The sequence below is a fragment of the Manis javanica genome, chromosome 6 (genome assembly GCF_040802235.1).
Source record: "Manis javanica isolate MJ-LG chromosome 6, MJ_LKY, whole genome shotgun sequence".
In the NCBI taxonomy this organism is placed as follows: domain Eukaryota; kingdom Metazoa; phylum Chordata; class Mammalia; order Pholidota; family Manidae; genus Manis; species Manis javanica.
The window spans coordinates 52,722,588-52,749,460 of NC_133161.1; the positions used below are offsets into that span (position 1 = coordinate 52,722,588).

General features: G+C 41.3%; 1 protein-coding gene across 4 annotated transcripts in view; it reads left to right on the forward strand.

The window, feature by feature from the left end:
* Positions 1-26,873, forward strand: part of CDCA7L (cell division cycle associated 7 like) — a 37,976-nt gene that overhangs the window by 4,970 nt on the left and 6,133 nt on the right. For 2 of the 4 annotated variants that reach the window (XM_017658824.3, XM_037022003.2), the window contains exons 2-3: positions 19,886-20,026; positions 24,176-24,313. In XM_017658824.3, coding sequence (XP_017514313.3) covers positions 19,886-20,026; positions 24,176-24,313 — 279 coding nt within the window. The remainder of the gene's footprint in view (positions 1-19,885; positions 20,027-24,175; positions 24,314-26,873) is intronic. The other 2 variants (XM_017658825.3, XM_017658826.3) reach the window with 2 other exon arrangements.

The window sequence follows — 26,873 nt, forward strand, 5'->3', positions numbered from 1 at the left end:
CATAGAGGTATATTCTTGACCACCTAGAACTCCAAGAAAATCCAATAATGGTCGTATGGTGGAAGTTCCTATGGCTCGGGTTTTGAATTTGTGCAAGTTGTTGATGAGGAAGGCAGAGAGACCCTGCTTTGAGCTCCTCTCATATGTGGCAATGCATCACTTTTTAAAGAGTTCTCTTGTTTTGCTTATTTCAACTATAAATCATTTCCTGAATTCCTGAAAATGTGTTTTCATTGAAGGTTGGGTATCTAAAGGTCAAACAGGTTCCCCATTATAAAGTGGGTTCTAAGAGCTAAAACAAAAATGTGTTTCTCTATCTGGGAGCTGGTTTTAACAGGTGGGTGCAGTTTGTAAAAACTTCACCAGGCTGTGCACTTAAAATGCATGTGCTTTGCTGGTTTAATGTTGCACCTAAAACATTTACAAAACAGCATATCAGATTCCTAAGCATGAGTCTTAAAGCCTGTGCTTTGGACCAATCTTGGCTGGCAGGTGTGTGGGTAACACCTTCCCTGTGTCTGTGCCCTGCAGATTGTGCCAGTTCTCAGGACGGGCATAGTCCCAGGAAACCTTCCTACAGAGCCCTTCCACTGCAGACCTTCCCTAGCGCTGCTGTCCAGGCCACCCTCATCTCTCAGCCTCCTCCCAGGGAGGGCCCTGTAACTGGAGAGTGCCTTGCAGTGGCGCGCGAGCTCTGTCATTTGGGTCTTTTGGCACAGAGCTGGACTGGCACCCCCTCCACGGCCTGTTGGCAGGCCTCCTGTGAGGAGGGCCCCTGGATTTATCCCAGGGTAATGGCTGGTGACCAGAAAAATCATGTGGCAGACCATTATCCTGGTGTGTTGGGTCTGGCATATAGGAGGTGTTAAATATTTGTTGAGTTGAAAAAATAAGAAAGATGGCTTAGGGCTGTGGGGGAAAGTACGAGTTATGACAGGCTGGAACACCCTGTATAATATTCACAGATTTTTCTGTTGGTCTGGTGGCTGAGGCCAGTTGGTGCCTGCCCCAGAGGCCCACCCTGTGGAGGGTATTTTCTCAACAATCTCTAGTTATATCTTTAACAGTCAGGCCTGTTTGCTACTATGTAATACATTTAAAAACATTTTTTTTAATGCAAAAAGTACTTATTTTAAAAAGAGTTTTCTGGAAAAAAATTCCCCTCCCCTGCCCCACCTGTGGTCCTGAAAGCCTTCAGGCCCTCCCTGAGCTTCCCAGTTTGAAAAGTGTGGAACTGCCAAGTGTAAAATTTAGAAATCATTCCTGTGATAAATCCTGAAAGAGAAAAGGTACTCTCTGCCTACTCTACCACCCCACAATATCTGTTTATTTCAAGCTTTATGACCCTACGGGCAGTTTTTAATGGAAACAAAACAAAACCTTAGGGTCGATCTTGAAATCCCTAAGCATATTTTTTAAATGCAGAATGTCTAGTGGTTTTGTTTTCCATTAGCACTGGTTTAAATGAAAAGTTAAGAAAAATAAAGTGCCTTTATAATCATTACTTATTCTTAATTCTCTTTTTTTCCCTAACAGTTGGTCCTGGGCATTTTTTTATTCAGGGAGTTTTATCATCATCATCATCATCATCCTGGGCATTTTTTTATTCAGGGAGTTTTATCATCATCATCATCATCATCCTGGGCATTTTTTTATTCAGGGAGTTTTATCATCATCATCATCATCATCATCGTTGTTGTTGTTGTTATAGTTGAAGCCAAGGACCCTCATCTAGGCTTTCCTGTCATATGACCTCTTAAATAAGGCTACTCTTACCTGACTTAAAAAAAAACACAAACCTGTCCCACCTCATCACATTTTTCCACACTGCCAGCTTCAAAAACTCACTGAAAAGAGCATCCAGTGTTCTCATGACCTTCATCTACTAAGTGTACCCCCTCGCCTGGCTGTAATTAGGAACTGAGATAGTGCATTCTTAGGCAATGTGTGCATTCACAGTGGCACAGTGCCAAGAGCCAAGCCGTGTCAGCAGCCTGCATGGGCCGGCGTCCCGGAGACTGTTCAGGCACGTTTTCCACTAGCAGGGCAGAAGTGTGTCAAGAGGATCTCTGTATACAGGCTTCCAGGGCTGGGCTGTGGGATGAAGCGCCTTCCCCAGACCCCCGTCTGTGGGAATGTCTGTCCACTGCGCGTTGGGAGTGAGCACAGGGACTCCCCTGAAAGCCCAGCACCTCCCGCCTCGCTCTTCAGACTTCTGCTTGCACTTGTCAGTCTACTCCAGGTCCTCCTCCTCCAGGCTGACTCTGTCCCACAGCTGTGTGGACGTGGCCCACCTTGAGACTCCTAGAAGTCTTCCTGACTATCACCCTCACCCCCGTGACAGGTGCCTTCCTGTACTTTCTTCCCTCAGCACATTGATTACACCACATTGACATGGTTTAAAGTTTGTCTGTTTTAGCCGACCACATACGGCTCCTTCCTCATGTGACTGATTCCTTATTTGGTCCCTTAGCATGGTGTCCAACACATAGTGATATTTTTTATACTCTTTAATAACGAGCATTGACATAGCCTCTTCTACTTCACAGAATGCTTTTCAGAAGCCATCAGGACTCTGTACAAATGTTCTCGTCCTTCGACGTAAATGGGAGGAATGCATTTTCCTGGCACTTGAAATGGGCAAGGCTGTTTGATGTGCTTTGGCCAGTAAAATGTAAGCAGAAGTGCTGTGTGTCACTTCTAGGTGGAATTTTTTAAATGCCAGTATGTCATTGCTGTGTCTTGTTCCCGCTGCAGCTACAGCTGCCAGCATACTAGATGGGGGTGGCTCCGTCAGCTGGGTGCTGTGTGAGGGCAGTGTGGAGGAGTGTGGAATGGTTCACCTGGCAGACCGAGGATGAGCATGGCAGGTGAACAAGAAAGAAACCCTTTTTTGCTTTATGCCTTTAAGACTTGAAGTATTTGCTACAGCTTTATAGCCTGTTGTGTCCTGACAGACGCACAAAGGCTCTCGTATTTTGATTTTTGGATTCACTCTGCGGTGTTCATCTGAATGAATTGGGGTCACGGCTGTAATAGAAATATGTGAGCTTCCCTTTGATTGTTAGTATAATGGAGAGAGGAATGTACCTGTTACTAGGTGGTTTGGAGTTCAAGGATGTTAAGTGCCCTGTGGTGAGCAGGAGAGTCCTACAGGAAAAAGCAGTCATTCTGTCCAAAATGCCAGTAGCACTTTGTTGAAAAACACTTGTCAGACTTGTCCAATTTGATAATCAGTCTTGTAGGGTCCAGAGAAATCTCAACATTGACTTCTCATTTTCTATCTGGTGACCTTTCTGGAAAAGGAAATTACCCAGCATTTCCCAAATGATTTGGCTCACTTTCCTCCCAGAACCTCTGCCAAAACTCTGGCCTTTGGCTGCTCATGAGACTAACTACGCTCTATACACATAAAGGTCTGTAAATCTCTCCCCACTTAAATTTTCTCTTAAAAATAACATTTTCCTTGGCCTTTTTTTATTGTGGTAAAGTACATATTAACATAAACCTCAGTATTTTAACCATTTTAAAGTATACAGTACAGTTGCATTAAGTACAGTCATGCTGTGCAAGGGTCACCACTGTCATCTCCAAAATTTTCTTATCCTAAACTGAAGCGCTCTACCCATTTAACACTAACTGCGCATCCCTCACACCCACCCAGTCTCTGGTGACCACCATTCTACTTTCTGTCTCTCATGAAGTTGACTCTTCTAGATGTCTCATGTAAGTGCAGTCATACATCTTGTCCTTTTATGTCTGACTTCACTTGGCATGTTTTCAGGATTCATCTATGTCATAACATGTGTCAGAATTTCATTCTTTTTTAAGGCTGAACAATAGTCATTGCATATATACAGCATGTTTATCCTTTCATCCATCCATGGATATTTGAGCTGTTAACCACCTTATGACTATTATGAATAATGCTCCTATAAACATTGGTATAAAGTATCTTACTTTCTGTTTTCAGTACTTTTGGACATATACCTAAAAGTGTGATTATTGGATTTCTATGTTTAATTTTTTTTTGGAATCACTGTATTGTTTGCCGCAGCAGCTGCACTGTTTTATATTCCCACTGACGGTGCACAAAGGTTCCAGTTTCTCCCATACACTCACCAATTATATTCTGGTTTTTTGATAGCTACCTAATGGGTGTGAAGCAGTAGCTCATTGTGGTTTTGATTTTCATTTCCCTAACAAAGTAGTGATATTGAGCATCTTTTCATGTGCTATTGGCCATTACATTGGTTTTCATATGTTTAACCATCTTGCATTCCATAAATAAATTCCACTTGGTTATGTTGTAAAATCTTTTCATTATACTACAGAATTTGGTTTGCTAGTATTCTGTTGAGGATTTTTGCATAAATATTCATAAGGGATATAGTTCTATACTCTTTTAGGGTTTTTTTGCCTGGCTTTGGTGTCAGGGTAAACTGGCCTCACAGAGTGAGTTAAGATGTGTTTTTGCCTCTTCAGTTTTTTGGAGGAATTGGAGAAGGATTGGTGTTCATTCTTCTACACATACCATCTGGCAGTGGTCTTTACTTTGTTAGATGTAAGATGTAAATTCTTGCTAGTTAGAGGACTATTCAGAATTTCTACCCTTCATAATTCATTCTTGGAAGGTTGTGTGTTTCTAGGAATTTATCTATTTCTTCTTGCCAACCCAACTTGTTGGCATACAGTTGTTCATAATGCTCTTACTATCCCTTTCATTTTTATAAAATCAGTAGTAGCATCCCCTGCTTTATTTCAAAAATTTGGAACATCTCTCTTTTTTTCTTAGACAATCTAGCTAAAAATTTGTTGATTTTTGTTGATATTTTCAAAGAATTTTGTTGATTTTTCTCTTGGTTTTTTGTAGAAAGTTCCTTCTGCTAACTTTGGGGTTAGTTTGCTGTACTTTTACTAGTTCTTTATGGTATAAAATTAGTTTGTTGGTTTGAGATTTTTCTTCTTTTTAATAAAGTGTCTACAGCTATAAATTTCCCTCTGGCATTGCTTCTGTGCACCTCATAAGTCTTATTTTGTTTTCATTTTTGTTTGTTTGAAAGTATTTTCAAATTTCCCTTGTGATTTCTTCTTTAACCCATTGGTTGTTTTATTTTCACTTATGTGTAAATGTTCTAGTTTTCCTTGTATTACTGATTTCTAGTTTTATTCCATTGTGATCAGAAAAGATAGTTTATATGCTCTTAATCACTTAAGATATATTCTAACTTATTTTTCTGGCCTAAAATACATGGTCTGTCCTAGGGAGTTTTTCATGTGCTCTTATTCCTCTCTCCCTCCCTCCCTCCTCCTCCTTCCCTCCCTCCTTCCCTCCCTCCCTCCCTCCCTCCTCCCTCCCCTCCTCCCTCCCCTCCTCCCTCCCCTCCTCCCTCCCTCCCTCCCCTCCTCCCTCCCTCCCTCCTTCCCTCCCTCCTTCCCTCCCATCCTATCTATCATTAATGTACACTTACATGAGCAACATTGTGGTTACTAGATTCCCCCCATTATCAAGTCCCCACCACATACCCCATTACAGTCACTGTCCATCAGTGTAGTAAGATGCTATAGACATGTGCCCTTGAGGAAAATGTATATTCTTCTGCTGTTGGGTGGAGTGTTCTGTATATGTTGGTTGGTTCTGATTGGTTTATAGTGTTGCTCATTTCCTCTATTTTCTTGCTGATTTTCTGTTTGTTGACTCTGTCCATTATTGAAAGTAGGGTATTGAAGTCTCCAGCTATTGTGGAAGAACTATGTCTCTGTTCAGTTCTGTCAGTGTTTCCTTCATGTATTTTGGAGCTCTCATGGTACATTCATGTTTTTAACTGTTAGAGTTTCCTGATGACCTTTTAATCATGTATAATTGATATATAACCAGTACATAATTTTTCTCTTGTAGTATTTGTTGACTTAATGTCTACTTTGTCTGAGATTAGTATAGACATCCACATTTATTTGGGTTACTTTTTGTGTTGAATATCTTTTTCCATCCTCTCACTTTCAACATACTTGCCTTTTTAAATCTGGAGTAAGTCTCTTACAGACAGTGTATAGTTGGATCCTGTCTTTTTATCCATTCTGCCTTCTGTGTCTTTTGATTATAGAGTTTAAACCATTTACATTTAAAATGGTTACTGACAGGAAGACTTAACTTAGGCCATTTTATTTTTTGTTTTCTGTTTTACAGCTTTTTGACCCTTGTTTCTGCTATTGCTGCCTGTCTTTGTGTTTTTTGGATTTCTTTGTAATGACATATTTTGGTTCCCTTCTCAGTTCCTTTTGTGTGATTTTAAAGATATTTTAATCTGGAGTTCCTGTGGGGATTACATACATCAATCTAAAGTAAAAACAGTCTAATTTGAATGATTCAGTTCAACTTCAGTGCCATACAAAAACTCTACTCCTACATCTCTCCTCCATCACAAATAATATCTGTATGCATTGTGTACCCACTAATATAGATTCGTAAGTGTTTTTTTATCCTACAGAAATTAAAAAGTACAGTTACAAACTAAATTTATAATAATACTGGTTTTTATGTTTCTGTATTTACCTTTACTGAGAACTTTATATTTTAATATGGCTTTGAGTTACTGCCTGCTGTACTTTCATTTCAACCTGAACTTTATATTTTAATACGGCTTTGAGTTACTGCCTGCTGTACTTTCATTTCAACCTGAAGAACTCCCTTTAGAATTTCTTGTTGGGCAGGTTTTGTAGTAATGAACTCCCTTCAGCTTTTGTTTATATGGTAATGTCTTAATTTCTCCCTCATTTTGAAGAATACTTTTGCCAGATACAGAATTCTTGGTTGACAGTATTTTCTTTTAGGGCTTTAAATATATCACCCACTGCCTTCTGGCCTCCCAAGGTTTCTGCTGAGCAGTCTGCTGTTAATATTGTGGAACCCTTATTGTTGGTTGCTTTTCTCTTGCTGCTTTCAAAATTCTGTCTTTGGCTTTAACAGTTTGATTAAAATGTGTCTCATTGTGGTCTTTTGAATTTATCCTACCTACTTGGAGTCATTAAACTTCTTGGTGTTCTATATTTGGGATGTTTTTGGCCATTATTTGATCAAATAATCTGATTTTTTTTTCTTCTTTAGTCAGAGTTTGAACTTAACCCCTCTAGTGAAACTTTCAATTTAGCTGTTGGATTTTCCAGTCCAGAATTTCTGTTTGGTTCCATTTTGTAATTCATGTCTTTTTGTTGATATTACTATTTTGCTTATATATCACTTCCCTGATTTACGTTAGTTCTTTGTGTTTTCCTTTTGATTTTTGAGCATATTTAAGGCACTTGTCTTAGTTTAGTAAGTCCACAGTCTGTGCTTCCTCAGGGACAGTATCCACCAGTACATTTTGTCCCTTTGAATGGGTTATATTTTTCTGTTTCTTTGTGTGCCTTTGCTCTTTTGTTGAAAATTGGTAGTTTGAGAAAACAACCACCTCTTCCAGTTTTTGCAGACTAGCTCTGTGCCAGGGAAGTCATTTGTTGTTTAGCTGGGCATACTCTGATCCTGAAAGCTTAATGTCTTCTCAGATGTTCTCTGAGCATGTGTGTGGCCTGAATCTGTGTATGACTTTCTCAGGTTGCCTATGTATACCACTTACTTGGAATGCTTAGTTTCCCAAGGAGTCTTACCCAAGCTTCTCTTTAGGGCTTTAGATAGTCTCTTGTATTTCTGCATGCATAAACTCTTGTCCCAGGCATCTGCAGGTCTGTGATCCTCTGCAGCTTTCATGAATAATGGCTGGAGCACTTCCTTGCCAGAGACCAGGGACCAGTCCTTCAGATAGCCCACCCGCTGATTTGTTAGAATGTTGCAATCAGTGTTGTCTTCGCTCCCTCCAGTTCAAGGAACTAGGAAACTGGGATGCATCCTCCAGACCAAAACTGCACCATGGAGGGGGTTGAGCAAGGGCGAGTAAAAAAATGCCTCATTTTATTTACCTAATAAATATTTAAGTTCCTAGTCTGTGCCACCCACTGTTTTAGGCTCTGGATACAGAGATGAAGAAACCACAATTCCTGTCCCCATGGCTTAACTGTACTGGGAGAAGCAGACAAAAAAATACCTAATTATTTTTTAAAAATTAACAATGGGACTGTGTCAGACTATAAAGCTTCTTTCTGCACAGTGAAGGAAACCATCAACAAAATGAAAAGGCAACCTACTGATTAGCAAAATATATCCGCAAATGATATATCTGATAAGGGGCTAATATCCAAAATAAAGAACTCATACAACTCAACACCAAGAAAGCAAATAATCTGATTAAAAAAAGGGGAAAGGACCTGAATAGTCAACATACCAAAGAAGACATGCAGATGGCCAACAGACACATGAAAATGTGCTCAACATCACTAATCATCAGGAAAATGCAAATCAGAATCACAAGATATCATGTCACACCAGACAGAATGGCAAGTATCAAAAAGTTAAGAAATAAGTGTTGACAGGGTGTGGAGAAAAGGGAACTCTTGTGCATTGTTTGTGGGAACATAAACAGGTGCAACCACTGTGGAAAACAGTAGAGGTTTTCCTCAGAAAATTAAAAAGAGGAATACACATAACCCAGTAATTCCACTTCTGAAAAAATATTAATTTGAAAAGATAGATACGTCTCTTTGCTCACTGCAGCATTATTTACAGTAGCCAAGATATGGAAACAACTTAAGTGTCTGTTGGTAGATGAATGGATAAAAAAGATGTGGTACATACATACAGTGGAATATTAGCCATAAAAAAACTGAAATCTTGCCTTTTGTGACAGCGTAGGTGGATCTAGAGGGTATTATGCTAAGTGAAATAAGAGAAAGACAAATACCATATGCTCTCACTTACATATGGAATTTAAAAAATACAACAAACAAGCACACCAGAAATAAATACAGAGAACAAGCTGTTGGTTGCCATGGGGGTGAGGGGGATGGGTGAAATAGGCGAAGGAGAAAAAGAGGTACAAACTTACAATTATAGAATAGATAAGTCATGGGGATGAAAAGTACAGCATAGGGAATATAGTCAATAATATAACATGTTTGGTGACAGATGGTAACTGCACTTACCATGGTGAGCATATTTTAATGTATGATACTGTCAAATCACTGTCTTGTACACCTGAGACTAAATATTGTTTGTAACTGTACTTGAATAAAACTTTTAGTAAGAAGTACAATTATGTAGTTTCATATAATAATAAATGGACTGGGGAAAATAAGGTAGGGTAAAGGGCTAGAGTAGGTAGCTGTTCTTGGAGTATGCTTTGGGAAGAGCAGTCAGGAAAGACAGGCCTTGCTGAGGAGGAGACGTTTGAGCAGAAAGACCCATAAGTAAAGAGATGGCCTTTGTCCGTCTCTGGAGCAGGCAGAGGCCCCAAGGCAGGAATGTGGTTGGTGTCTTCAAAAAATAGAAAAGGAACTGTTGCGGTTGGAGGGCACTGAGCAGCTGGAGTGGAAAGGAGTGAGGGCCCAAAGGGAGCCATGGTGGGAATGTAGCGATGTATTTTTCAGTGTGTGGGAAGCCAGTGGGGGGCAGAGGAGCACGACTGTACTTCAGAAGACACCCCCGCTGCTGCGGGGAGTTGGCCTGAAGAAGGAGTTCTGGGAGGTACTTTCCCATGTGTCCAGCACTGCTCAGTGCTAACAGGACAGACCAGCTGCAGCCCCGTAATGAGCTGTGTTCTACACTTAATTCATTCACAGTTCTTAGTAAACTGCTTGCCTACTTTTACATAATTATAAGCAAATTTGAATAGGGGGGTAATAAGACTTGGAATTATTATGAGTTTAGGTTTTTAAAAAAACTTCGGTGAAATTCATATAACATATTTACCACTTTAACTGGAACTATTCAGTGGCATTTATAGTACATTCATAATGTTGTATAACCACCACCTCTGTCTAGTCTCAAACATTTTACTACCCTCAAAGGAAACAATATACTTATTAAACAATTATTCTCTCCTCTGGCCCCTGGCAACCACTAATCAGCCTTTGGCCTCTGGATTTACCTATTCCAAATATTTCATATATAGTATGTGACCATTTGTGTCTGGCTTTTTATCATAATGTTTTCCAGGTTTACCTGTGCTGCAGCCATGGATCAGTATTCAGTCTTTTTTTATGGCCAAATAATACTTAAGTGTACCTACCACCATTTTTTTATCCATTCATCTGTGATGGATATTTGGATTGTTTGCACCCTTAGCTGTTGTGAGTAGTGCTATGAATGCATGTACATGTATTTGTCTAAAACACCTGTTTTCAGTTTTTTATGTACTTTAGAGTGGAAGCCCTGCATTGATGGTAATTCTATGTTTGACTTTTTTAAGAACTACCAGACTGTTTCCACAGTGACCAAACCATTTTATGTTTGCACCAGCTTTTTACAAGTGTTATGATTTCTTTACAACTGCAACATTTTTCCCTTACCCTGTTTTTTTGATTAAAGCTGTCCTAGAGGATGTGAAACAGTATCTTATATTTTTTTACTTCATTTCTCTAATGCATAATGATATTGAACATCTTTTCATGTACTTGTCCATTTGTATGCCTTCTTTGGAGAACTGTATATCAAGCCCTTCACCTGTTGTTTTTGATTGGATAGCTTTTTGTTGTTGTCTTGCAAGAGATTTTACATATTCTAGATCCTAGATCATTTTATTTTATTTTTTTTTTTGCTGCTCGTTGGCTGCTTTTGGTGTCATGTTGCATTTAGGTTTTTAGATCGAATTAAATACTAAATATATGAATTAAAAACTGATTAATATATTGTTATTTTATAAAAAGGCAGTATTTTCAGAAATTCTTTAGTGTGGGTGCCCTTGAATAAATCTAAGCTGAGGCTTACCCTTCCCTGCAAGGAGGAGACATACTCTAGCTGATGAATGGGATCTGATCACATTCTGATAATCCTTGATTTTGTGATCCTCTTAACTATTAGTAGTTTGCATACTCCATCACTCTGAGTTTAAATAGATTTTCTGGCAATCTTTAAATCCTCACTATATGCTTTTTATTTATTTTTTTATCACTCTGTTTTAGATGTGTATGACCAAACAGACCATTGCTGTTTGACATGGAACCTTGGGTCCATCTGTCCTCCCACCAGTTCTGTATAAGAGTGTTCGTGTTTGTCTTGTCACACCTCCTGTTATTGAGAATGCCTTTCAAAACTGACAAAACATTGCTAAGTTGCTAGATGACAATAAAGCTTGTCTTCCTTTCATTACATAGGGAGGTTGAAGACTTTTTAAAGTAAGTTTCTAGCCTCCGCTGTGCTCCCTTTTTAGTGAATTGTCTTTTACTGATATTATCTGTGTGACTCCTGGAACATTTCATTTTGTATGAGCTTTTCTGTAACAGTAATTTGTCCTCCATCAAAAAACTATTTGAACTAATAACTGGATTCAGCAAAGTTGGCAGGATACAAAATTAATGCCCAGAAATCTGTGTTGTTCCTGTATACTAACAGTGACCAAGCAGCAGAAGAAATCAGGAAAACAATTCAATTTATAATTGCATTAAAAAGAATAAAATACCCAGGAATAAACCTAACCAAGGAGGTGAAAGACCCCCATTCAGAGGCCAGCTGCATATCTGCATTAATTGTATTTCCTCCTATAGGTTGTTTACCTTTTAACTCTTTGACCTGTTCAGTGATAGTATCAGGAAAGAAGCAAAATGGGTGTTTTTAGTCTCCTGAAATAGCCAATTTTGTGAGCATAATTTATTGACATCATCATTGCTTTCTCATTGAAAATGGGATTTCCTTTTCAAATTTTAGTTATATATGCTAACAATGACCTAGCAGAAGAAGAATCAGGAAAACAATTCAATTTATAATTGCATTAAAAAGAATAAAATACCCACGAATACCTAACCAAAGAGGTGAAAGACCCCCATTCAGAGGCCAGCTGCACACAGATTGCTAGCAATCTGTATGTTCCCTGTTTCCACAAACTTTTCTTTTTTTGACTAAGGCTTGATTTATATACAGTAAAATTCACCCTTTTTAGCATTCAGTCCTGTTTGGTAATCATTACCATAATCAGTTTATCATCTCTCAAAAATTTTCTCTGACCTCTAGCTCCAGAGAGTTACTGCCTGTTCTCTCTGTAGCTTTGCCTTTTCCAAAATGTCATATAAGTGGAATGAGACAGTATGTAGTCTTTTTCACCTGGCATAATGCATTTGAGATTTATCCATGTTCTTTTATCTATCAGTAATTTATTTTTTATAGCTAACAGTATTCCGTGATATGGATACACCACATTTTTTTTTTTTTTTTAACCCATTCTTTAGTTGATTTGGATTGTTTCTAGGTTGGGGGGTAAAATTGCTCATTACAATTTTGTGTGACCATAAGTTTTCATTTCACTTGGGTAAATACCTAGATGTGGAGTTGCTGGATCACATGTAGGTATATGTAAGAAACTGCCAAAGTGTTTTCCAAAGAGGCCCTACACTTTGCAATTCCACCAGCAGCTTATGAGAGTGCCAGTTGTTTCACATCCTTGTCAGCACTGTCCTTCTGATAGGTAGATAGTTGTATCTCACTGCAGTTTTAATTTGCATTTTCCAAAGACTATAAGTGTCAAACATCTTTTCATGTGCTTATGTCCCATCTGTATTTCTTTGTGAAATGTCTGCTAACTTCTTTTGCCCATTTTTAATTGTGTTACTTCTTCTTATTGAGTTTTGGGAGTTCTTTATATATTCTGGGCACATGTCTTTTATCAGATATATGACTTGGAGTCATTTTCTCCCATTGCTTTGGCTTTTCTTGTCATTCTCTTGACAGTGTTTTTTGAAGGACAGAAGTTCTTCACTTTGTTTGACTTTTAAGTGACAGTGTTTATGGTAGAAAATGATGTGAAACAAACCTCTTTTCAGTATTAAAGGAATGCTTTCCTCTGTGTAAAAAGTTCTTTCATAAATGTAAGATAGTATTTCTTGTATATTCTGTCATCCTTGCTCTTAAAGTTGCTTTCAACGCAATAAGGAAAATGCAATAGTGTACATGAATTTCTTTTGTTGTACTGCTTCTTCGAGCTTAAAATGGAACTTGTTTCCAGGTGAAATACATACTAGTGTTCCTGGAATAAGAACCATTTCCTGAAGCTTTAGCAAAACCAGCTCTTGAAACAGCAGGCCTTGAGGAGAATCTCAATTTCTTTCTTTCAAAAGTTAATAGATAATAAATATGTGCCTCCTGATTAGGAGGTAGTATTTTTTTAATTCAGCAAGAATGAGTTTAGATATCATTGAAATATGGAAGAGCCATATCATCTTACTCAGATTTTAACTTTAAAATAAAAGTTTTGAATTAATGATAACATTTTTTTCAAAGGTAATTACTTCACTGAAAAGCAGCTGGCAGAGGCATCTTTTTAATAGCTTTTTTTTTTCTTGGATTTTAATTGTGGTGCATTTATTTTTATTAGTACAGTTTAGTTGGGATGGAACAGTGCTGGTTCCTAACCAAGCATGGTTCTTCAGATACTCTGTCCCCTATACTTCCAGTTAACTTCTGGCTTACAAGCCTAGATACCTGGGTTTGAGGTGTCTACCAGTCACTAAAGCTGAACCCTGGACACATGAGGTCATGTATCTGAACCTGTGTTAAGTGAGGACATTATGTCCTCAAACCACATACCCCTTAAAGCGCTAGAGGCATGAGAACTGGTGTGTGAAATTTGGAAGAGATTACATTTATTTAAGGAAGGAAACTTTTCCCCATTTTTTAATTCTCTTTAATTTGTCTTTCATTGTTGAATTTTAAAAAGTTGTAGTTAAGGAATGCATACCATGAAACTGACCATCTAAACCATTGTTAAGTAATGTCTGCTATTTAAATAATTGTGCAATCATAAATTGTTGTGCACACAATCTCCAGAAGGTTTTCATTTTGCAAAACTGAAACTCTATACCCATTAAACAACCACTCTCCTCACTTCCCTCTCCCCTGAGCCCTTGTCAACCACCATTATACTTCCTGTGTCTTATGAATTTGACTACCCACATAACGTACCTCATATGAGTGGAATCATACAGCATTTGTCTTTTTGTGACTGGCTTATTTACTTTGCATAATATCCTCAAGGTTCGTTCTTGTTATAGCACGTGACAGGATTTCCTCCCCACCCCCTGTTTTTTTCCTAGTTAACACTGCTTATCTTACTCAGATTTTATTCAGTACCTCTAAGTATACAAGTCTCTGTTCTTGGTGCTGGAGGAGGAGGAGATGCCAGAGAGTTCTGGGTCTAGTGAGTCTAGTGGGCCATGGGTCTAGTGAGGAGGCTGACTGATGCAACGAATAGTTAGTAAGAGGTAGAAAAGTTACATCTCACAAGAGAGGGACAGGAAATGGGCTCAAACCTCTGTACTCAAAGTATGTGCTGCAGACCAGTGGTGGGTATCGCTAGGGAGCCTGTTTGAAATGAAGACACTCAGACCCTGCCCCTCTGGATGGCTGATTTAGACTCTAGTTTTTGTTTTTTCAAGTCTTCTTAGAATTTTTTATTAAGGTATAATTGACCTATAATATCAGTTTCAGATGAACAGGGTAATGATTCAATATTTGTAGTTTCTCCTTCCTTTTTAAGGCTGAATAATATTCCATTGTATGTGTATTCAACAGTTTATCCATTCATCTGTTGATGAGCACTTGGGTTACTTCCACTTTGGACTGTGAATGAATAGTGCTGCTGTGAGCAAGGGAAGGAGCACTTTTAATATAAAGTTTTTCTATTTAATTTTCTTAATACTTTGGTGCCTGGTACTGTTATTAACTGACACTAGTAGATACGTTATTGGTAATATTTGAAATTTTGGCATCTAGAATTTCCCTGGTGTTCTACAAAGCACCACGAGTTCTGCTGGGTGTATTTCCTGAATGAATTTGAGATCCAACCTGTAGATGTTTGGTCCTTACATAATAAGCTGACATTTTAAAACGGGGGGGTTTTCTCAGGGAAGGCTGGAGGTTGGGCATTGTTCCACTCAGGGGAGGTATAAACCTGAAAGCTGAAGGGGCTGGTGAGACCAAAGAAAGAGGCTGACAAGTCCAGCTTGAATTCAGTAGAGGTTTATTGAGGGGATCTTACCCACAGAAACTTGTCCTGGGTGGCCTCAGGGCACATAGTTGTCTGGCCACGTTGTGTTTAGGGAGGCTAATTACAGAGGCAAGAAGAAAAGGCCTACATGCTGGTGTCCACAGTGTGCTGGGTGGAGCAAGGGCCCACAGCGGAGTATTACTGCTAGAATAGAGCAAGGAGTCCTGCCCCTGCCACAGTGCTGATTGCTTCAAGCTGGATATTATCTAAGGCTGCTTGTGGGTCGTAGAAGGGGAGTATAAGGGTGGCTTCGCAGCAGCGGGGTGCTGCGACAACGGCCCCCAGAATAATGCAATTGTGCACTGGAAGCTGTTTATTCCTACTGCTGCCTCTCCATGCCTTCTGTGAGCTTCTATTAAATCATTACTTGTCAACATGGTGGGTTTGATAAGATCGTGTTTCTTTTGCTCACAGACAGGCACACTGGACCTCTGTTCCTGCCTGGTATGCCAGATGCGTGTCTTAGCTCACCACTCAGCCCCATTGCGTGTTGTCTTACCCTGAGCTGCTGCCCTCATTGTCTGCCTGCTTGGCCCCAAAACATTTTGAATTTGCAGTCTTTGTCCCCTTACATGAGCTCCAAGGTAATTTGTAGGGTTTTTAAGTGAAATATGCAGTCCTGTCCCAGGGAGGAGCTGTGAATATGACTACTTTGTGTGTAGAAGTCCTGGTATGGGTGAAAATCTTAATTCCTCTTGCATAGGAATGTAGAGTGCACCTTTGACGCAGTCACGTCCCTGGGAAACTACACCTTCCCTAGGAAAATGACGGCAACATCAGATCACATAGATAATTCTCTCCAGCAGGGGTTTATTGATCGCGTGCTTTAGGCCCCACCCTGTGTCAGGTGTCAGGAACTCCATCCTTGTGCCTGTGTCTTTGTAGGGGGATTGAATCCCAGTTCCCCACTTGACCTTTGTTGATATTCCCACTGTTACTCCAACAAGGATGGAGTGAATGAGAGTTACTCATATCTAAACAGTGTATATAAAAGGAATAGAATAAATGTGGTTTAAGTTATGAATAATAAAATAGTCTTTCCACTTTCACAAGGGAATTTTCTTGATTTCTTTTTGGTTAGCCAGGTTACAGAGTTGCTGTGCAGGTTTGACTACTATAAATAAAACAACTGGTTGGATGTTTTTAATTTTTTCAGTTATTTGCTTTATTTATGTATTTTCTTGGTGACTGTTAACGGTTGGTGGTATAATTAGTGAAACATAAGCTTTCGGGAAGATAGTTTGTTGTATTCTCAGTTTATAGACTGTGTGGCTGCCTGGTGGGTCACTGCTGAGCTGAGCAGGGAAACAACAAATCCTTGGTCCTAATGTATTGATACACTGTTGAACTTGTCACACATGAGAAGAATCTTCTTTTACTGGGTCCCATCTTGCAAACAGATTTGTGGCATTGAAGACACTTGAATATTTTATGGCGACTTGCTACATTCTGGGGCTTGTGACTATCTGAAACTCTTCTCTTGACGCCTTTTGAAGTTAGGCAGCAGAAAGCAGCCCTGTGTGCCCCAAGAGCACATAGTGGTTTTGTTTTTTTTTTGAAAGTGTTGTTCTTCCCTTTTGTTCCTGCTTGGTAATTACCGCCTCCCAATGGCTTCTCTGGAGCAGATGCTGAAGTTCTAGATGGAGGAGGAGGAGGAATGGGGGCATTGCGCAGTGGGGGCTGCAACAACAGCCCCAGGGCTAATGCAGTTGTGCTCTGGAAGCTGTTCATTCCTACTGCCACCTCTCCATGCCTTCTGTATGCTTCTATTAAATCATTGCTCTGGCTGCTCCTCCTGTAACCCATTCTGTTAAAACAAGCGTGTGGGGCATTAGGGATTTTTGATTCATAGGAGTAGACATAAGTCAAAAAGAAAAAGACTGAAATGAACCCTCTGTCCCTATTTCATTGCCACTTCAGGCCCTTGAACAGTGGGTATTGGGTAAAGTCTAACTTAATTACACTTTCATAGGTATTATCTGTGTTTCTCTAGTATGAATATGTTTTTTGGAGCATTGGTTCTGGTGGCTAAACAACAACAAAAGGTGTCTTTGAAAAGATAAGGCTGCCAAATACTATTAATTTTACCTCTGGAGTCTCAGTTGTTCTCCCAAGAACCGTCTCAGAGTTAGGCTTGTTGAGGAGCTGCTGCTTAGCATCAGTGTAGCAGCTTTTTTTCCTGTTGTTGCCAAAGTGTCTGCCTATTTGTCCCTTGAAGTGATTTCATTAGATGGTGGAAAAGTGTTTTATTTAACCCTTTGTCTTCATTAAGCTTGTTATATTCATTTTCTGGATTTGTGTTCTCTAAAAACCCAGTGTTAAAGTTCCTTTGAACTATTAACTTGCTAATCATTTTTTAAACAGGAAGCATTAAAATTGTGATTTTAAAAAGGTAGATTAGGGATTAGTAATTTCTCAAATGAACCTAACTGTAAAGTTTATTCAATGCCCAGAGAAAAAGAACACAGAGAGTTCAGGGTTCTTTAGAAAACAACTCTATATGCTAGTGTAGTGGTCAGAGTGTGGTCTGGGGAAACTCCGAGACCCTTTAAGTTTCCATGAAGACAGAGTTACTGTCCTAGTAATACTAAGACATCATTTGCCTTTGTTTGCTGTGCTGATATTTGCATTGATCCTGCAAAAGCAAAGGTAGAGAAAGTGGTTGGCATCACCTTAAGCAAGACAGTGGCGCCAAACTGTACTAGTGGTCATTGCATGCTTTGCAATGCCCAGTTTTAAAAGAAAATGCCACGGGCTCTCTTGTCCCCTCCTGGCATGAGCCAGGAGCTCTATTCTCTCACTTCATTTCTAAATAAAAGCCTATACCTTGCTCTCCTACCTTGAGTGTTTGTGAAGCTCATTCTTCGGCTTCGTGAACAAGAACCCCGGCATCATTATCTCCTACACACAAGCCTGGCCTCAATAGAAACTCTCTAATGGAGAGGCTTGGTCCCTGAGAGAAGTATACAATATAATAAGCAGCCACAAAACTGCCCATAGTAATAGAAATGGAACCTGGAATAGAAGTGCCCGTCTTCCGAGACCCTCTCAACTGACCACCGATGGAGACCTAACTGCACCCTTTACTGTGCCCTTTCTCAGCATGAAGCAGCCAGAGTGGTCATCGCCCCCTTTCCCTAGCGGCAGCTAGGGTCTCTATCTGTAGAGGGGGGATGAGACAGAGACCATGGGCTTAGACAGAGTAGGGTGAGGGCCTCGGGAAAAAGCAAGGCAAGATATTTAGAGTCAAAGCAATGTAACAATGTAAAGTCCCTATCTGTGTTCAGCATTATGCAAAGTCAAGGTCACACTAATTCTCTAGGGTAAAGATAACCCGACTAGGACTATAGACATCTTCAGTGAGATCAGTTAAAGGTCAAAAGGCCAGGAGCAACTTGGTCTGGAAGGTTTGAGTGTTCCCCAAGGGTATCTCAGCATAACCTGTGACTTCACTGTAAATAGCCCTAGCAAACAGACAACAACCAGCCCACCCTGACGGCAGGGCAGGTGATATAAGTCCACACCCTAAGCCCTCAGTTCCCCCAAATCCTCAACTACCTATAAATCCCCTGGACAATGCACCACCCTGGGCTCTCATGTCCCCTCCTGGCATGAGCCAGGAGCTCTTTCGTCTCACTTTATTTCTAAATAAAAGCCTGTACCTTGCTCTCCTAAAAAAAGAAAATGCCAGTTTCACGTAAGAATGTCCTGTTGTAGCAGTAAAAATTATTTTATTAAAATACCACCTTTGAGGGCATGTCTGTAATATACTGCATGGCGAAAGCAATGCGTAAAAAGTACTTTTGCATCCCCAAGTACAATGATTGATTATCCCAGGAAAAAAATCTAGTAATATAGTGGGACTGTGCTCCGAGGATAGAAAGTACCACAAAGAAATCTTGAACTTGATTGTCGGTGGTGTATTAAGTTGGCTCACATTAAATGGCTATTTTCCTAGGTCAAAAACAGTCTAGTATCAGCAGATGCCTTTGTTCAACCTAATATTTGTTGAAAGAGGGAGAAAGAAAGCAATTTTGACAAATGGGGGTTCCAGGTGACGAATATACAAATGTTGGTACTATTCTTTCACCTTTCTATGTCTTTGAAATATTTAAAAACAAAGAGGAGCAAATAGGTAATCAACATACAAAAATGAACTCTGAGCAGATATAGACTTGTTAGATTAAATGTGTGGACAGCATGAATAGTTGCTTGTAATAGTGTTTACATGCTCCTGGAATTAAGTCTAAAACTACTTGATTCAAAATACAGAAAGGAAGAAAAGCTACTTATTTCATTGTATGAAGTTTTTTCTCATGAATCAGCAAATGAACAGAAAAATAAAGAACTAGAGATAGAAATTAAGAAAAGGGGATCTTAGTTATATTTAATGGAATCCTTTTCATATGATGACACTTACAATGCGTAGAAGAAACAGATCTTTGATTTCTAAGAAACTGGTGCCTGCTTTGTTATATTTTGTCAGTAGATCAGAAATGCCTTCTATCACATGGCTTTAACATTCCCTCTAAGATAGGATATATCTCTAGAATTTGAGAAAGATAAGTTTGATCCTCCCCACTTCCCTTGATACCAGGAGGTATCAGCTGAATCATGTTTTGGTCTGGGTTGCTGGGGTCTTCGGGGTAGCCACCGCAGATGGAGTAAGTTATAAGATGGTAATCCCTTCTCCTTTCTAGAAAATTTTCCTAAGTGATTTCAACAGCCCTTGGTTTTATCCTCCTTATCTGAATCCAAAACAGATCCCTAAAGAAGTAGCTGACATCTTCAACGCCCCCAGTGATGAGGAAGAGTTTGTCGGGTTCCGAGATGACGTTCCCATGGAAACCCTCTCATCAGAGGAGAGCTGCGATAGTTTCGACTCACTGGAATCTGGGAAACAGGTACGATGCTTCCGTTCAAGGCAGCCATGTTCCTCTGGAAGCCTGGATCTTGGTTCAGATTTTCTTTTATTTGAACATGGTCTGAGATTGGTGATAGGGCTCAATTGTAGAGCCTTTTATTTTAAAAGCAGTTATGCATTCATATTTCAAGAAACTGGTGAGAGTAAGAGTACCTAGCTTACTTTTGCTGTTTAAATCTTTTCTACGTACAATACTTTTTTTTTTTTTAGATAGAGGGACCTCACATGATCAAATCAATTTTCTTCGCAGCCTCAGGGCTGCGGCCTGGGTGGAGGCTGCACTGAGTGCTCCCATGCAGCTGGCAGGGAGGGCACGTCCACACCGTCGTGGTCCACACTGCAGTGCAAAGCCGGTGTGTGCGGTACCACAAGGCAGGCACCTCCCTCTTGAAATTGCTGGGCAGAGCGTTATTCTTTATTCCTCTGATCTGTGGCAGACACAAGTTACAGTTCCCTGAGAGTTCGATTCTTGGAGGTTCATATTGTGCCTTAGCATTAGCATACCTATCCAAATATCTAGTTCCCTATGGCATTTTCTTCTGGGTTCACTGTGGCACTCACAATTACTCATTTTTCTTCAACCTTGACCTCTCTCGAAAGGCTGGAGGTTAAACCCACCTTATTTCACTGAGCAGCCGTGGGAAGGAAGGCAGTGGATTACATGAGGGACGTGCCTGCTTGATGACTCAGCTGACAGTGGGCTTGGTGGGGCTGTTCTTTCCCGGGTCACAGGGGCCTGCAGGGTATATCACCTTACTTCATGTCTCCACAGAATTTGCCCCCTGCCCTGCTCCTGCTCCCCTTGGGCTCTTCCTCTCTCTTATACCTTTTGCTTTTGGTTGCCATCTCTTTATTTCCTGTCTTCATCTGTGGATGTTCCCCAAGATTTTCTCTTCAGACCCTTTTCCCTTATGGGTCAGTGACTGGCCTGGTTTGAGGCATTACCTCCAGGTTCTTTATGGTCTGGCTTCTCTCTCTCGTCCCAGATCTGTTTCTGACTGCCAGTTGGAGCAATCTTGAGTGATGAGGGGAGATCTGCAATTCACCATTCCCCCGCCCAGTTTCTGTCCTCCCCATTTCATCTCCATCTTTGTGTTGTAGACCCCTCCCTCACCTCCTGCCCTCCCCGCTCCCTTGCAGGGATTTGTGAACCTTGTGCCATGTTCCTCACCTCCATCCTTTCCTTGCTTTCCCTCTTCAGCTTCCACAGTTCTCAGAGCCCTTCCCCCAGCTGTGGAATGGAGCTCTGGTCCTGGTCCTCCCTTACATAGACATTGACATTCTTTGTATTTGAGCGTGGTCAGGAAGTGAGGGAGTGTGGAGCCTGTTGGATCCACCAGGAGGGGCATTCTGAGCAGTGCATGACTTGTGTAAAGTGCCAGGCACAGAGCCTGGCCTACAGTGGCCATTAGGAAACAAAGCAGCTTTTTGTTGCTCTGGTGGTTGTTTCTTCGGCTATGCCTTTCCCTGCCCCTAGTATGCCTTAGATGGCCCCTGACGATATGCTTTTCATATGAATTGCACTTAATTCATGAACCTCTCTGGGAAGGCATGGGTGGTGTTATTATCCCCATTTCACAGGGGATGAAACTAAAGCTCAGGGAGGTGCAATGACTTGCCCAATGCCCCACATCTGAGAAGCAACTGAGCTGGGGTGTTCCAAATCTATGAGTACCACTGCCCTCTTCCCTGCCTTCCGTGCTGCTGTAGACCAGAAGCAGCATCCTTACCGTCATCATACATTGTTCTGGGCTCTGTGTCCACTGGACCATGCTGTTTGTTCTGCCCTCTTTCATCATTTTGCTAGACTACCTCAGTTCAGACCAAAGGCTGCTGATGCTTGAAGTCTTTTTATGGATTTTGTGGAAGTCTATGGATTCTTTTTCTTCCTGTGTGCCAGATTGTTTGCCTGTCCCTTATAACACTGATTCTGTCTATGGTTACTTGTGAACCTGTCCAGCTCTCCTGCTAAATTATAAACTCCTTGACGGAAGGGGCCTCACACCTAAATGGCGCTTCTAGCTTCCCTAGCTTGGTCCACTTACGTTTCCCTTTCCCCTTGCGTGCATCCAGCCTGGAGTGCTGGTCTCACTGGTTCATGGATATCACTCTGGTCTGTTTCTTCACGTCACAAGAACTTTAAAAAAAAAGTGTAACCACTCTGTTAGCTCCTCTTCTGAGCTGACATCTGCTTTCCTCTTGATCATGGTAGATACAAGTGACCAAGGCCCATTACATACTACCTAGTATTGATTTTAAAGGGTAACAGATCTGGAGAGCAAAGAGCCTTGGGATGGTTGTAACCAAGAACACAGCAAGGCTGTGTGGAGTAGATGTTTGTTTCATATACAGACCCACATTAACAATATTTTACCCTTGTGCAATAAGAAAAATAAAAGCATAAGCCTTGGTTAAAGACTGTGGCAAAGTGGTTTTTCTCCATGAGAACTGGCCACCAAAGATGGCGATTTCCCCAAGCTTACTGGAGCTGGCTAAAGGTCCAGAAAGAGCTGGAGACTGGAAGGTTGGAACTTGCTGCCCCAAGGCATGACCTGTCTCTGGGAGGAGGCTTTAGGTACCTGGTGAAGTGGATACACAGACCCCATTGCCCTAAAACAGCCTGCAGGGGCTGGGTCAGCGCCCTGGGGGCCAGCTATGCATGATTCTTCCTTAATGATAAACCCTGGCCTCTGCACCCCTGCTCTGACCCCACACACTCATCGTCCATTTTAACCGTTCCAGAGAAGCTAGCTGAATGACCTTGCATGCACATGGCATAGGCAGCAGTGCTAACTTAGGTCTCCCTTAAACATGATTTGAATTCTACTTTAAAGAAACTTCCCTTTTGTGTTTGTATTTTTTTTTTTCAAGCAGCTGCACCACAGCTATTGACAAAGGAACAAAGTAATTTAGCTCTGAGCACACTCACTCCAATTACCCATAATAATTCATAGGAGACATTTTTAAGCTTAAAAGAATGCTGGATATAGACATTTCTTTCTCTATCACCCTGTAAATTTTTCTACTCCTCTATTATATCTATTTTTCTCCAGAGATTATCTGAGCTTGAAGAAGTATATAATTAAAGTCAGGGAAAGGCAGGGGGGTGATAACAATTCTCGAACCAAATGTGTTGTGATGAGGGGTCATTGCTATATTGGGTGTGGGAGGAAGAGGTGTTGAAGGCAACTGGGGACACAGACTCCAGCCCTGGCTGCCAGCTTGGAGGAGGCTGGCTTGGGGGTCCCCTTTTTGTGCCACCGTTCTTTTCCCTCTTCTTTCTTTCACGCAGACAATTTAGAGAGCCCAGCTTCCTTCCTTTGATTAATTCAAAAGAAAGAAAAAGTCACTACTGGAAAATGTCTTTGTTTTTTAAGGGGCAGTCCTATTAACACCTTTCCTTCTGCCCACTTCTACCAGAGGGTGGTTGCTGGCCTTTCTCCTGTGGGAGAGGAAGTCCTAGGGTTGGGGTGGTCGGAGCAGCCACCAGGCAGGCCCCCACAGAGGTTGGTAATGGAGCCACAGCGGTCTGCCGAGCCATGGGCAGGGAGGGGTGTGAAAGCCTCCAGTCCTCTCCAGCAGAGAAACTGGCTGGTTAAATGGGAGGCATGCCCACCAGCCTGGAGGAGATGGTCTTTGGATGGCAGTTAGAAAGGAAGCCAGCATGTGGGAAGGAGCTAGGTTTTCTCCTCACATCTCTTTCCCCTGCAAAAGCAGATGTTCCTGGAGGCCAGCCTGGCAGCAGAAATGGAATTCCATCAGCACTTTTGGTCACACAAGACACTGATTGAGACTGTAGGCATCCTGGTGTGTTGATATTGTTCAGGTTATGGTCTTAATTTCTGTAAGCTATTAGGAAATGTGTATGTGTGTATATTTTTTTACGTAACAGAAAATTGACCATTTTAAACACCTGAAATGCTGCTGTGTCCTCAGTTTCTTGCCAGCAAAATGAGTGGCATTAAGTACAAAGTACTGTGCAGCTGTGACCATTATTCACTTCTAGAATGTTTTCCCCTTCACAAACAGAAACTCTACTCATTAAACAATGACTCCCCATCAGCCCCCAGCCCCTGGTAACCTCTGTTCTTCTTTCTCTATGACATGTGTGTGTGTGTTTTTAATTTAGCAGGATGTACATTTCCATTCCAAATACTTCACAGAAGAGCTAAGAAAAATTTTTATAGAGGACACTGACTCAGAGATGGACGATTTTGAAGGATTTACGCAGAGTGATCTGAATGTAAACAGTAATCCAGAAGTAATGGTAATAATTACCAACAGGAGGGAGTGTGGGCTGTAATATTTTTAGTCTTGTTTCAGAATTGTATTCTTATTTATAAGAAATCACTTCACAAATGAAAATATTTTACTTTTTCTTACATGTTTATCTTCCAAGCCAGTTAACAAAATACAGAAATTGCTCTTTTAAGACTAATTCCTTGGCCACCAGTCCATTTTGCTTTTAGAGAAAATCCAGTTGTGTTCCCCTGGTGCGTTTGGAATTTTAGGGTTTGTGTCCCAAGTGTCCCTTCCTGTCCTTATGGGAGAATTTTTTCAGATTTGAACCTCTTTTATTTGAAAAGAGGAGGGTCTGTCTAGAAGGAACAGATTCCTTAAAAGTCATTTTTTTTGTGTCCAAAGTAATGTTCTTAGGTTTGGAGTTAATTTGGCAAAATTTAGCTGTGGTACAGACTTAGAGGTTTCCTTGTGCATTCTTCATTTGGATACTGACATGCCTTTTAACGGTAAAGAGGCCCCAGCCTGCCTGATTCTGGAGGGAAATCTCTCAGCAGTTTGCCATCAAGAGGCTTGTAGGTTGCTCTCCTTTTATTCCATATGGTTAGGCCAGCTTACTGCCAACTAGTAATTTGAATCTCAGGGTAACTTTAAAGCACAGCCTTTGGTTTTATTTATTTTTTTGGTGTAAAAGTGTGTTTGCTAATTGAAAATGGCATCCATTTATCCTTCAGTGTCAAGATAAAGGATAGAGGTTAAGCCTCTTCATGATCAGAAGTTGCCATGGAACCTGTGTAGAAGTTTAAATAAGCTGTAACTAGAAGGCTGGCTTTGTCCCTCACCTTGTCCTGGGGGAACTTAAGGCCTGAGAAGCCTAATGGTAGGCTGCCTTGTGTGACGATGATTTTTCCCATGAATAGCAACACAGTGCTGTGCCAGCCTGTGGGCCCCAGCCCCCCTTTGGCTTTCTTTACCAAAGTTGTTCGTAGGATGCTTGATGTGTTCTGACCAGCAAGTCTCCAGTTTCTTGCCAACAGGGCACTAACATCCTTCCAAGCCCTAATGAGTATCATGTACTCTTAGCGACTTACTTATCTTATGCTCTTTAGCTCAGTGGTGTTGGGTTATTCAAAGAAATCTGTGTTTCCAGCACAGGAAAAGTGAATTACCCCAAAAGTCTTTTTTTTCCCCTCTGAGCCTATAATTTTGGGGTGTGAATTGTGACTTGTGTTACATTGACTCTGATATAAATCACAGCTCAGGGCTGGTCCACCTGTGCATTTTATTTTGGAATTCAGTGAGAAAAGCAGCACTGTTGCCTCCCTGCCAATTCTCCTGCCCACCCTCGGGAGAACCAGCAAGACCACCTTTCCTAGGATTTTACTGTACCTTGGTGGCTAGTGGCCTTCCAGCTGTGAAGCAGCCACAGCAGTGGTGCTGGCCCTTGGCTCTTGCCCTCCCGTGTGAGTCCTCACTGCTTCTTCCCTGCTCCCGTCCTTTGCAGTGAGCTGCTCCTCACCCTGGTGGATAGGCGAGTCACGTGATGATCGTGATAGATGAACAGAGCCTATGTGGGAGCTGCTGCCTCTCAAGTTCTCCAGTCTCCTAAAATTCAATGCCTCTGCAACCTACCATTTTGAATTCCAAAGCTGCTAATGTAGAAAACTCAGGTTATTGTAAAAAATAGATAAATCAGTGCATGGTAGTCTTCATTTCTTTACATGCCTTGTTATGGACTGATACATACACCATGGTTTGGAAGTGACCTCTGTTTTCTTCCTTCCTCTGCATTATTTTTAACTGTAGTCCAGCTCCAATTCTCCAATTTGGGGAGTGGATAGGGTCATTGAAATGAGCTCAGCAAACCCACTGTCAGGAGTCCCTGATGGAGGTTCCCAAGCTAAACTTCCCAGTGTGTGGTCAAGGAAGGATGCTCAGGAGATGGCTTTGATCTCAGTATTTAAAACCGTCTCTGTTCTAAGAGGCCCCTCATCTGAGACATATCCTGCTGTTCACCTTCGTGCCTTCCATTTGGGTTCTCATGTGTAGAACCAAATTATGCTTAATGCTGGGGTCCTGTACCAAGTGAAGTTTGAAAATCTGGGGTGACATTTCTTGAGCCGACTGGGTGCTCCGCAACCACCCACAGTTGCCTGTCTCGACAGCCCCTGTGGGCTCTGACCGTCTCAGAAAGGGAGAGGCTTCCCTCTGAGTGGGACCACTGTGTCCTGGGGATGAGGTTCCCCTGCTGGCCCTGAGGGTGAGTCATCTGCCTGCTGCGTGGTCACGTCACTAAGGTGAATCAGCCCTTTTGTTCCTTCTACTCAGGAATCTGATTCCTGCCATTTTGGGCAGAACAGTATTTCTTTAACCTAGCACTCTGTTTTTATGTGAAGATAGCTCCTCTGTCGTGCCCACCCTGTTCTTGGACCGTTCCCCGTATTACCTGGCTCGGCTGCTCACTGCCGAGGGGCCCCACGTTGTCGGCACATGCTTGCAGCCCGGTGCATGAACGGGGGCAGAGGGCCAGTGCAGAGGGTTTGCGCTTTGATTTGATTCCTTAGCAGACTGCATGAGCATTTAACTGG